Source organism: Cyclopterus lumpus, chromosome 22 (genome assembly GCF_009769545.1).
Source record: "Cyclopterus lumpus isolate fCycLum1 chromosome 22, fCycLum1.pri, whole genome shotgun sequence".
Taxonomy (NCBI): Eukaryota; Metazoa; Chordata; class Actinopteri; order Perciformes; family Cyclopteridae; genus Cyclopterus; species Cyclopterus lumpus.
In genome coordinates, this window is record NC_046987.1 from 23,380,460 (window position 1) to 23,393,043 (window position 12,584).

General features: G+C 48.0%; 1 protein-coding gene across 8 annotated transcripts in view; it reads right to left on the reverse strand.

Annotated features, from left to right (window-relative positions):
- Window positions 1–9,358: 9,358 nt before the first annotated feature.
- baz1a (bromodomain adjacent to zinc finger domain, 1A) overlaps window positions 9,359–12,584 on the reverse strand; it is a 34,998-nt gene continuing 31,772 nt past the window's right edge. For all 8 annotated transcript variants that reach the window (XM_034563007.1, XM_034563010.1, XM_034563011.1 and 5 more), the window contains 4 exons: window positions 12,355–12,530; window positions 11,950–12,143; window positions 10,681–10,768; window positions 9,359–10,554 (listed from right to left, as the gene is read on the reverse strand). In XM_034563007.1, coding sequence (XP_034418898.1) covers window positions 10,382–10,554; window positions 10,681–10,768; window positions 11,950–12,143; window positions 12,355–12,530 — 631 coding nt within the window. In that variant the 3' untranslated portion in view covers window positions 9,359–10,381. The remainder of the gene's footprint in view (window positions 10,555–10,680; window positions 10,769–11,949; window positions 12,144–12,354; window positions 12,531–12,584) is intronic.

A 12,584-nucleotide genomic window follows, 5' to 3' on the forward strand; every position in this document is an offset into this window, starting at 1 on the left:
GAGGAGAGAGAGAGGGAGGGGGGAGGAGAGAGAGAGAGGGAGGGGAGGAGAGAGAGAGAGAGGGGGGAGGAGAGAGAGAGGGAGGGGGGAGGAGAGAGAGAGGGAGGGGGGAGGAGAGAGAGAGAGGGGGGAGGAGAGAGAGAGGGAGGGGAGGAGAGAGAGAGGGAGGGGGGAGGAGAGAGAGAGCGAGGGGGGAGGAGAGAGAGAGGGAGGGGGGAGGAGAGAGAGAGAGAGGGAGGAGAGAGAGAGGGAGGGGGGAGGAGAGAGAGAGAGGGGGGAGGAGAGAGAGAGGGAGGGGGGAGGAGAGGGAGGGGGAGGGGGGAGGAGAGAGAGAGGGAGGGGGGAGGAGAGAGAGAGAGGGAGGGGAGGAGAGAGAGAGAGGGAGGGGAGGAGAGAGAGAGGGGGGGGGGAGGAGAGAGAGGGAGGGGGGAGGAGAGAGAGAGGGAGGGGGGAGGAGAGAGAGAGAGGGCGGGGAGGAGAGAGAGAGAGAGGGGGGAGGAGAGAGAGAGGGAGGGGGGAGGAGAGAGAGAGAGGGAGGGGGAGGAGAGAGAGAGGGAGCGGGGAGGAGAGAGAGAGGGAGGGGGGAGGAGAGAGAGACGGAGGGGGGGAGGAGAGAGAGAGAGGGAGGGGAGGAGAGAGAGAGAGAGGGGGGAGGAGAGAGAGAGGGAGGGGGGAGGAGAGAGAGAGAGAGGGGGGAGGAGAGAGAGAGGGAGGGGGGAGGAGAGAGAGAGGGAGGGGGGAGGAGAGAGAGAGGGAGGGGGGAGGGGGGCGGGAGGGGGGGGGGGGAGTGAGTGAGGGAGGGGGGAGGAGGGGGAGAGAGGGGGCGGAGAGAGAGAGGGAGGGGGGAGGAGAGAGAGGGAGGGGGGAGGAGAGAGAGAGGGAGGGGGGAGGAGAGAGAGAGAGAGGGGGGAGGAGGAGAGAGAGAGAGGGGGGAGGAGAGAGAGAGGGAGAGGGAGGGGGAGGGGGGAGGAGAGAGAGGGAGGGGGGAGGAGAGAGAGAGGGTGGGGAGGAGAGAGAGAGGGGGGGGGGAGGTGAGAGAGAGGGAGGGGGGGGGCGAGAGAGAGGGGGGGGGGAGGAGAGAGGGGGAGGGGGGAGGAGAGAGAGAGGGAGAGGGAGGGGGAGGGGGAGGAGAGAGAGAGCGAGGGGGAGGAGAGAGAGGGAGGGGGGAGGAGAGAGAGAGGGAGGGGGGAGGAGAGAGAGAGAGGGGGGGGGGGAGAGAGAGGGAGGGGGGGGAGGAGAGAGAGGGAGGGGGTGAGGAGAGAGGGGGAGGGGGGCGGAGAGATCGGGGGAGGGGGAGGAGAGAGAGAGAGAGGGGGCGGAGAGAGAGAGAGTGGGCGGGGGAGGAGAGAGAGAGGGAGGGGGAGGAGAGAGAGGGGGAGGGGGGAGGAGAGAGGGAGGGAGGGCGGGGGGAGGAGAGAGAGAGGGAGGGGGAGGGGGGAGGAGAGGGAGGGGGAGGGGGAGGAGGAGAGGGGAGGAGAGGGAGGGGGGGAGGAGAGGGAGGGAGGGGGGAGGAGAGAGAAGGAGGAGAGGGAGGGAGGGGGAGGAGAGAGAGAGGGAGGGGGGGAGGAGAGAGAGGGAGCGGGGAGGAGAGAGAGAGGGAGGGGGGAGGAGAGAGAGACGGAGGGAGGGGGAGGAGAGAGAGACGGAGGGAGGGGGAGGAGAGAGAGAGGGAGGGGGGAGGAGAGAGAGGGAGGGGGAGGAGAGAGAGGGAGCGGGGAGGAGAGAGAGAGGGAGGGGGGAGGAGAGAGAGGGAGGGGGAAGAGAGAGAGAGCGAGGGGGAGGAGAGAGAGGGAGGGGGGAGGAGAGAGAGAGGGAGGGGGGAGGAGAGAGAGAGAGGGAGGGGGGAGGAGAGGGAGGGAGGGGGAGGAGAGGGAGGGAGGGGGAGGAGAGAGAGGGAGGGGGGGAGGAGAGAGAGGGAGGGGGGAGGAGAGAGAGAGAGGGGGGAGGAGAGAGAGAGAGGGAGGGGGGAGGAGAGAGAGGGGGGAGGAGAGAGAGGGGGGAGGAGAGAGAGAGAGGGAGGGGGGGAGAGAGAGGGAGGGGGGAGGAGAGAGAGGGAGGGGGCAGGGGAGGAGAGAGAGAGGGAGGGGGAGGAGCCGAACAGCCGAGGAGGCCCTGAAGGAGCTTTGAGTCAGCTATGTGTATTATATATATATATATATATAGATTATTAATATATTGGTATTCCCTGATGCCAAGTGGAGGACCGACGGTCTCACTGACTGCATCATGGACTACACTAACTTCTGTGTTAAAAACACCGTAAGGACTGAACGATGCTTCTGAAACCACAAACCATAGATGGCAATAAAGGAGAAGAAGTCTTTAGATCTGGTAACAAGAAAGAATTGAGGACTGGGCAGAGGGAGCTGAGGAAGAGGAACAAATGACTACAGGACAAAGATTGAGGATCAGCTGCAGCAGAATAACACCAGTGGGGTCTGGAAGTGCCTCAAGGCTGGATACAAGGGGCCCAACCAACAGCCTGTGGGGGACCAAAAGTCTGTACTATAGTCTTGTTAGACCTTAGTGCTGATAAAGGACTCATCTCTGTACTGGTCTTGTTAGACCTTAGTGCTGATAAAGGACTCATCTCTGTACTGGTCTTGTTAGACCTTAGTGCTGATAAAGGACTCATCTCTGTACTGGTCTTGTTAGACCTTGGTGCTGATAAAGGACTCATCTCTGTACTGGTCTTGTTAGACCTTGGTGCTGATAAAGGACTCATCTCCGTACTGGTCTTGTTAGACCTTAGTGCTGATAAAGGACTCATCTCTGTACTGGTCTTGTTAGACCTTGGTGCTGATAAAGGACTCATCTCTGTACTGGTCTTGTTAGACCTTGGTGCTGATAAAGGACTCATCTCCGTACTGGTCTTGTTAGACCTTAGTGCTGATAAAGGACTCATCTCTGTACTGGTCTTGTTAGACCTTGGTGCTGATAAAGGACTCATCTCCGTACTGGTCTTGTTAGACCTTAGAGCTGATAAAGGACTCATCTCTGTACTGGTCTTGTTAGACCTTGGTGCTGATAAAGGACTCATCTCCGTACTGGTCTTGTTAGACCTTAGTGCTGATAAAGGACTTATCTCTTTACTGGTCTTGTTAGACCTTTAGTGCTGATAAAGGACTCATCTCTGTACTGGTCTTGTTAGACCTTAGTGCTGATAAAGGACTCATCTCTGTACTGGTCTTGTTAGACCTTAGTGCTGATAAAGGACTCATCTCCGTACTGGTCTTGTTAGACCTTAGTGCTGATAAAGGACTCATCTCTGTACTGGTCTTGTTAGACCTTAGTGCTGATAAAGGACTCATCTCCGTACTGGTCTTGTTAGACCTTAGTGCTGATAAAGGACTCATCTCTGTACTGGTCTTGTTAGACCTTAGTGCTGATAAAGGACTCATCTCTGTACTGGTCTTGTTAGACCTTAGTGCTGATAAAGGACTCATCTCTGTACTGGTCTTATTAGACCGTAGTGCTGATAAAGGACTCATCTCTGTACTGGTCTTATTAGACCTTAGTGCTGATAAAGGACTCATCTCCGTACTGGTCTTGTTAGACCTTAGTGCTGCGTTCGACACCATTGATCATGACATCCTATTACAGAGACTGGATCAGTCGATTGGCATTTCAGGTACCGCACTAAGTTGGTTTAAATCCTATTTATAAGATCGATCCCAATCTGTATTTGTAAACGATGAAGCCTCAATGACCACCAACGTTAATCACGGAGTTCCACAAGGTTCTGTGCTTGGACCAATTTTATTTACCTTATATATGCTTCCTTTGGGCAACATTATCAGGAAACACTGCATAAACTTTCATTGCTATGCAGATGATACTCAATTATATCTATCGATCAAACCAGAGGAGACCAACCAGCTCGCTAAAATTCAAGAATGTCTTAAAGACATAAAAACATGGATGACCTGCAACTTCCTGATGTTAAACTCAGACAAAACTGAAGTTATTTTACTGGCCCTGAACACCTCAGAGATCAATTATCTGGTGATGTGGTTTCTGTAGATGGCATTGCCCTGGCATCCAACACCACTGTAAAGAATCTCTAGTTATCTTTGACCCAGACTTGTCCTTTAACTCCACGTGAAGCAAATCTCAAGGATTGCATTTTATCATCTACGTAACATTTAAAAAATCGGACACATCTTGTCCCAAAAAGATGCAGAAAAGCTGGTTCACACGTTTGTTACTTCCAGACTAGATTACTGCAACTCCTTATTATCAGGCTGCTCTAATAAGTCTCTTAAATCCCTCCAGTTGATCCAGAATGCTGCAGCTCGTGTACTCACAAAAACTAAGAAAAGAGATCACATGACTCCTGTATTAGGTGCTCTGCACTGGCTCCCTGTAAAATCAAGAATCACATTTAAAATTCTTCTCCTCACCTACAAAGCCTTGATTGGTGATGCACCATCATATCTTAAGGAGCTTGTAGTACCATATTGCCCCACTAGAGAGCTGCTCACTAAATGCGGGGCTACTTGTGGTTCCTAGAGTCCTAAAAAGTAGGATGGGAGCCAGAGCCTTCAGTTATCAAGCTTCTCTTTTATGGAACCAGCTTCCACTTTCAGTCCTGGAGGCAGACACAGTCACCTCATTCAAGAATAGACTTAAGACTTTCCTCTTTAATAGTACTTATAGTTAGGGCTGAATCAGGTTTGCCCTGGTCCAGCCCCTTGATATGCTGCTATAGGCTTATAGGCTGCTGGGGGATGTTTTAGGATACACTGAGCACCCATCTCCTCTTCATTGCCCATTACTAACTCTACTTCTTCCTCAGAGTCTTTGTGTTTTCTCGCCTCATCGGGTCTGGACCTGGCTGTGTCTGAAGCTGGTCCTTGCTTCTTGCATCCGGGCTGAATCCAGCCCCTGGCTTGGACCTGGCCTCCTGCCTTGGCCCTACAAAATAAACTGAATTTAATTGAATATGGTGGAGGTGGTGGGAGACAGGGGGCTGATGGCTAAGTTATCATCCCTGATGGACAACACCCCCATCCCCCATGCAGGACACTAGCAGCTCTGCACAGCTCCATCACCGGCTGCTTCACCCCCGGTGTGTGAAGGAGAGGAACCACAAGTCCTTCCTGCTTACTGTTTATGTCACTTGTTTTAAAACAAATTCTAATCCTGTAAATGTCCCCACTGTGGGACTAAAAGGATGATCTTCTCTCTTATCTAACAATAGTACCATTACATCTAGTATAACTCAACTAGTTAGGACTGGTTCAGGGCTGTAGTTAGGACTGGTTGGTTAGGGATGGTTCAGGACTATAGTTAGGACTGGTTAGTTAGGACTGGTTCAGGGCTATAGTTAAAACTGGTTGGTTAGGACTGGTTCAGGGCTATAGTTAAAACTGGTTATTTAGGACTGGTTCAGGGCTATAGTTAAAACTGGTTAGTTAGGACTGGTTCAGGGCTATAGTTAAAACTGGTTGGTTAGGACTGGTTCAGGACTATAGTTAAAACTGGTTAGTTAGGGATGGTTCAGGACTATAGTTAGGACTGGTTAGTTAGGACTGGTTCAGGGCTATAGTTAAAACTGGTTAGTTAGGGATGGTTCAGGACTATAGTTAGGACTGGTTAGTTAGGACTGGTTCAGGGCTATAGTTAAAACTGGTTATTTAGGACTGGTTCAGGGCTATAGTTAAAACTGGTTAGTTAGGACTGGTTCAGGGCTATAGTTAAAACTGGTTATTTAGGACTGGTTCAGGGCTATAGTTAAAACTGGTTGGTTAGGACTGGTTCAGGGCTATAGTTAAAACTGGTTGGTTAGGACTGGTTCAGGGCTATAGTTAAAACTGGTTAGTTAGGACTGGTTCAGGGCTATAGATAAAACTGGTTGGTTAGGACTGGTTCAGGGCTATAGATAAAACTGGTTGGTTAGGACTGGTTCAGGGCTATAGTTAAAACTGGTTAGTTAGGACTGGTTCAGGGCTGTAGTTAGGACTGGTTGGTTAGGGATGGTTCAGGGCTATAGTTAAAACTGGTTAGTTAGGACTGGTTCAGGACTATAGTTAAAACTGGTTGGTTAGGACTGGTTCAGGGCTATAGTTAAAACTGGTTAGTTAGGACTGGTTCAGGGCTATAGTTAAAACTGGTTAGTTAGGGATGGTTCAGGGCTATAGTTAAAACTGGTTGGTTAGGGATGGTTCAGGGCTATAGTTAAAAGTGGTTGGTTAGGACTGGTTCAGGGCTATAGTTAGGACTGGTTAGTTAGGACTGGTTCAGGGCTATAGTTAGGACTGGTTCAGGGTTATAGTTAAAACTGGTTAGTTAGGACTGGTTCAGGGCTATAGTTAAAACTGGTTAGTTAGGACTGGTTCAGGGCTATAGTTAAAACTGGTTAGTTAGGACTGGTTCAGGGCTATAGTTAAAACTGGTTAGTTAGGACTGGTTCAGGGCTATAGTTAGGACTGGTTAGTTAGGACTGGTTCAGGGCTATAGTTAAAACTGGTTAGTTAGGACTGGTTCAGGGCTATAGTTAAAACTGGTTAGTTAGGACTGGTTCAGGGCTATAGTTAAAACTGGTTAGTTAGGACTGGTTCAGGGCTATAGTTAAAACTGGTTAGTTAGGACTGGTTCAGGGCTATAGTTAAAACTGGTTAGTTAGGACTGGTTCAGGGCTATAGTTAGGACTGGTTAGTTAGGACTGGTTCAGGGCTATAGTTAAAACTGGTTAGTTAGGACTGGTTCAGGGCTATAGTTAAAACTGGTTAGTTAGGACTGGTTCAGGGCTATAGTTAAAACTGGTTGGTTAGGACTGGTTCAGGGCTATAGTTAAAACTGGTTAGTTAGGACTGGTTCAGGGCTATAGTTAAAACTGGTTGGTTAGGACTGGTTCAGGGCTATAGTTAAAACTGGTTGATTAGGACTGGTTCAGGGCTGTAGTTAGGACTGGTTGGTTAGGGATGGTTCAGGGCTATAGTTAGGACTGGTTAGTTAGGACTGGTTCAGGGCTATAGTTAAAACTGGTTAGTTAGGACTGGTTCAGGGCTATAGTTAAAACTGGTTAGTTAGGACTGGTTCAGGGCTATAGTTAAAACTGGTTGGTTAGGACTGGTTCAGGGCTATAGTTAAAACTGGTTGGTTAGGACTGGTTCAGGGCTATAGTTAGGACTGGTTAGTTAGGACTGGTTCAGGGCTATAGTTAAAACTGGTTGGTTAGGACTGGTTCAGGGCTATAGTTAAAACTGGTTAGTTAGGGATGGTTCAGGGCTGTAGTTAAAACTGGTTAGTTAGGACTGGTTCAGGGCTATAGTTAAAACTGGTTAGTTAGGGATGGTTCAGGGCTGTAGTTAAAACTGGTTAGTTAGGGATGGTTCAGGGCTGTAGTTAAAACTGGTTAGTTAGGACTGGTTCAGGGCTATAGTTAAAACTGGTTAGTTAGGGATGGTTCAGGGCTATAGTTAAAACTGGTTAGTTAGGGATGGTTCAGGGCTATAGTTAAAACTGGTTGGTTAGGGATGGTTCAGGGCTATAGTTAAAACTGGTTGGTTAGGACTGGTTCAGGGCTATAGTTAGGACTGGTTAGTTAGGACTGGTTCAGGGCTATAGTTAGGACTGGTTCAGGGTTATAGTTAAAACTGGTTAGTTAGGACTGGTTCAGGGCTATAGTTAAAACTGGTTAGTTAGGACTGGTTCAGGGCTATAGTTAAAACTGGTTAGTTAGGACTGGTTCAGGGCTATAGTTAAAACTGGTTAGTTAGGACTGGTTCAGGGCTATAGTTAGGACTGGTTAGTTAGGACTGGTTCAGGGCTATAGTTAAAACTGGTTAGTTAGGACTGGTTCAGGGCTATAGTTAAAACTGGTTATTTAGGACTGGTTCAGGGCTATAGTTAAAACTGGTTAGTTAGGACTGGTTCAGGGCTATAGTTAAAACTGGTTAGTTAGGACTGGTTCAGGGCTATAGTTAAAACTGGTTAGTTAGGACTGGTTCAGGGCTATAGTTAAAACTGGTTAGTTAGGACTGGTTCAGGGCTATAGTTAGGACTGGTTAGTTAGGACTGGTTCAGGGCTATAGTTAAAACTGGTTAGTTAGGACTGGTTCAGGGCTATAGTTAGGACTGGTTAGTTAGGACTGGTTCAGGGCTATAGTTAAAACTGGTTAGTTAGGACTGGTTCAGGGCTATAGTTAAAACTGGTTAGTTAGGACTGGTTCAGGGCTATAGTTAAAACTGGTTATTTAGGACTGGTTCAGGGCTATAGTTAAAACTGGTTGGTTAGGACTGGTTCAGGGCTATAGTTAAAACTGGTTGGTTAGGACTGGTTCAGGGCTATAGTTAAAACTGGTTAGTTAGGACTGGTTCAGGGCTATAGATAAAACTGGTTGGTTAGGACTGGTTCAGGGCTATAGTTAAAACTGGTTAGTTAGGACTGGTTCAGGGCTATAGTTAAAACTGGTTAGTTAGGACTGGTTCAGGGCTGTAGTTAGGACTGGTTGGTTAGGGATGGTTCAGGGCTATAGTTAAAACTGGTTAGTTAGGACTGGTTCAGGGCTATAGTTAAAACTGGTTGGTTAGGACTGGTTCAGGGCTATAGTTAAAACTGGTTAGTTAGGACTGGTTCAGGGCTATAGTTAAAACTGGTTGGTTAGGACTGGTTCAGGGCTATAGTTAAAACTGGTTGATTAGGACTGGTTCAGGGCTGTAGTTAGGACTGGTTGGTTAGGGATGGTTCAGGGCTATAGTTAGGACTGGTTAGTTAGGACTGGTTCAGGGCTATAGTTAAAACTGGTTAGTTAGGACTGGTTCAGGGCTATAGTTAAAACTGGTTAGTTAGGACTGGTTCAGGGCTATAGTTAAAACTGGTTGGTTAGGACTGGTTCAGGGCTATAGTTAAAACTGGTTGGTTAGGACTGGTTCAGGGCTATAGTTAGGACTGGTTAGTTAGGACTGGTTCAGGGCTATAGTTAAAACTGGTTGGTTAGGACTGGTTCAGGGCTATAGTTAAAACTGGTTAGTTAGGGATGGTTCAGGGCTGTAGTTAAAACTGGTTAGTTAGGACTGGTTCAGGGCTATAGTTAAAACTGGTTAGTTAGGGATGGTTCAGGGCTGTAGTTAAAACTGGTTAGTTAGGGATGGTTCAGGGCTGTAGTTAAAACTGGTTAGTTAGGACTGGTTCAGGGCTATAGTTAAAACTGGTTAGTTAGGGATGGTTCAGGGCTATAGTTAAAACTGGTTAGTTAGGGATGGTTCAGGGCTATAGTTAAAACTGGTTAGTTAGGACTGGTTCAGGGTTATAGTTAAAACTGGTTAGTTAGGGATGGTTCAGGGCTGTAGTTAAAACTGGTTAGTTAGGGATGGTTCAGGGCTATAAGAATAAACAGCATCAGACAGCAGCTGGGTATAAAAGTCCATTTATTTTTTAAATGAGAACAAACAGCATCAGGAAACTATGTCATAAATAAAAAATAAAGCCAACGCAGAACTAAATAAATACGCAGCGGCGGCTCCAGTGTCGTGTACAGCTGACTTCCACACACACACTCACACTCTGACTGAGCTGTAGCAGTCACTAACACCACAGAAGAAGAACACATCAAACAAACAAAAACAGCCGAAAGCAGGAAGAACATTGTTGAACTCGAATACATAAAAACTACAAAACCAGAGATGCAGGTTTATCACTAAAGGGACAGTTTCACATATTAATTTATTTTTACTTTCATCTAAAGCCATTTCACATCTGGCGTTAGTCTTTATGCTACACTATGCTAAGCCTCAATGCACACACACACACACACACACACACACACACACACACACACACACACAGGTGAAAGACTAATGTGTAACTGTCCCTTTAAGGCTAAAATCAGTGAGAATCTCATTACTATTGTTTATTTCACTTTTATTCATGTTAACACCCAAATGAAGATTACGTCTAAACTAGTTGAAGAGATTTAGCCTGAAAACTTGTTGCCATGGTGACTCTGCTGCACGGTAGAAAACATTTTTCATTCAAATCTAATTTTTTTTTGTCCCTGAGAGAAAACTAATTTAAATAGCTTTGTTTAGTGGTTGTTACTTTTCTAACCGAGTGGACCCTCCTGTGTCTGTCCTACAGAAACGTCTGTCCACTAACAAGGACAGGAAGCAACGACCCGGAAGGTCAACAGGTGGCAGACCCCTGAACTGTGATCACGTGGTCTCTGGTTAACAGTCTGAGGAGGTTTGTTGGCGTTTGCCTTCGTGACCTTTTGCCCCTGCAGTCATGTTGCCGATGAAATGTTTTGATTGTCACTGGGGGGCGGGGGTGGGTCAAAGGTCATGAAGCAACTCATCAGTCCATGAGGAGGGGGCGCCTCGTCCCTGGACCAATAAGCAGAGAAGACGGCGGTGAGGTCACAAGGGTGCGTTTGGTTTAGTGTCGGGAGTGCTTGGCCGGCGGAGCGCTGCGCTCCGATAGGCCGAGCCTGTCGAGCTCAGAGTGGAAAAACTGCTGCAGGCGATGCCCCGCCTTGGCCTCGGTGGTGTGGCGAGGGTTGTACTGGAGACAGTTGGAGAACATCAGGTCCACGTCAGAGACAAACTCCTCTACAGGGACACACACACACACACACACACTTTACCATCACAGGGAAATAACGCCTTCAGGGTCAATCTACTGGCTTTTTGAAGTCACCTGTGTGTGTGTGTCTGTCTGAGTGTGTGAGTCCTCACCTGCCGTCTGATATTCACAGTTGTTGACTTTCTCTCTAATGGTGCTGAGAGCAATCGGCTTTTTGACGATGTCATAGTAGTCAGGGACCTACAGGCAGACAGACAAGACAAGTTAGACAGGTGTCTACATATCTACATACCTGTGTGTCCAGGTGTCTACATATCTACATACCTGTGTGTCCAGGTGTCTACATATCTACATACCTGTGTGTCCAGGTGTCTACATATCTACATACCTGTGTGTCCAGGTGTTTACATGTCTACATACCTGTGTGTCCAGGTGTCTACATACCTGTGTGTCCAGGTGTTTACATATCTACATACCTGTGTGTCCAGGTGTTTACATATCTACATACCTGTGTGTCCAGGTGTCTACATATCTACATACCTGTGTGTCCAGGTGTCTACATATCTACATACCTGTGTGTCCAGGTGTTTACATATCTACATACCTGTGTGTCCAGGTGTCTACATATCTACATACCTGTGTGTCCAGGTGTCTACATATCTACATACCTGTGTGTCCAGGTGTCTACATATCTACATACCTGTGTGTCCAGGTGTTTACATATCTACATACCTGTGTGTCCAGGTGTTTACATATTTACATACCTGTGTGTCCAGGTGTTTACATATCTACATACCTGTGTGTCCAGGTGTTTACATATCTACATACCTGTGTGTCCAGGTGTTTACATATTTACATACCTGTGTGTCCAGGTGTCTACATATCTACATACCTGTGTGTCCAGGTGTCTACATACCTGTGTGTCCAGGTGTTTACATACCTGTGTGTCCAGGTGTTTACATACCTGTGTGTCCAGGTGTTTACATACCTGTGTGTCCAGGTGTTTACATACCTGTGTGTCCAGGTGTTTACATACCTGTGTGTCCAGGTGTTTACATATTTACATACCTGTGTGTCCAGGTGTTTACATATTTACATACCTGTGTGTCCAGGTGTTTACATATCTACATACCTGTGTGTTCAGGTGTTTACATATCTACATACCTGTGTCCAGGTGTTTACATATTTACATACCTGTGTGTCCAGGTGTTTACATACCTGTGTGTCCAGGTGTTTACATACCTGTGTGTCCAGGTGTTTACATACCTGTGTGTCCAGGTGTTTACATACCTGTGTGTCCAGGTGTTTACATACCTGTGTGTCCAGGTGTTTACATACCTGTGTGTCCAGGTGTTTACATACCTGTGTGTCCTAGTGTCTACATATTTACATACCTGTGTGTCAAGGTGTATATAGTGTACCTGAGTCCGGGACACCAGCTTCTTGAAAGGCCAGCTGTCTTCATGTCTGACGAGCTCCACAGTCAGCTGCTCGCAGGCCGACAGCTCGTGGACGCCGTAGTTCCTGCCAGAGGAGCGTCGGCTGGATGAAGACGAAGGGGAGGAGGATGAAGGGGGGAGGACGGGTCTGGAGGGTTTGAGAGGCGGAGCTACGTCTGGAGGAGGAGCAGAGGGGCGAGGTCACTGTCGATGTTTACTGGTTTTACAGGTGTTTATCAGCATCAAGCTCAGAAACGGTAACTGGAGAACCAAGAAGAGACATCACTTCCTGGTTCTACATTCTAATGAGGTCAGTGCTCCACATAAACCGGCCTTCATATGGTCACCTGTTAGCAGGTGTTACCTGTTTATTAATTGGTTGTCTACCTGTTTGCGGTCTTTTGCGGGGATCGGTCGGACCCAATGAGGTTTTGGTGTTCCTGTTTGGTGCCAGGATCTCGAGGCTCAGACGGGCGCTGACACGACTCCCAGAACGAGCCGGAGCTTTACCTGCAGACGTGTTGGCTTTCACTGTGGGGGGTGTGGCCTTCTTACCTGAAGACCTGTGGTTGGATAGAATCTGGAATTACAGAGCTACAGTTCTCTGGGATCAGGTC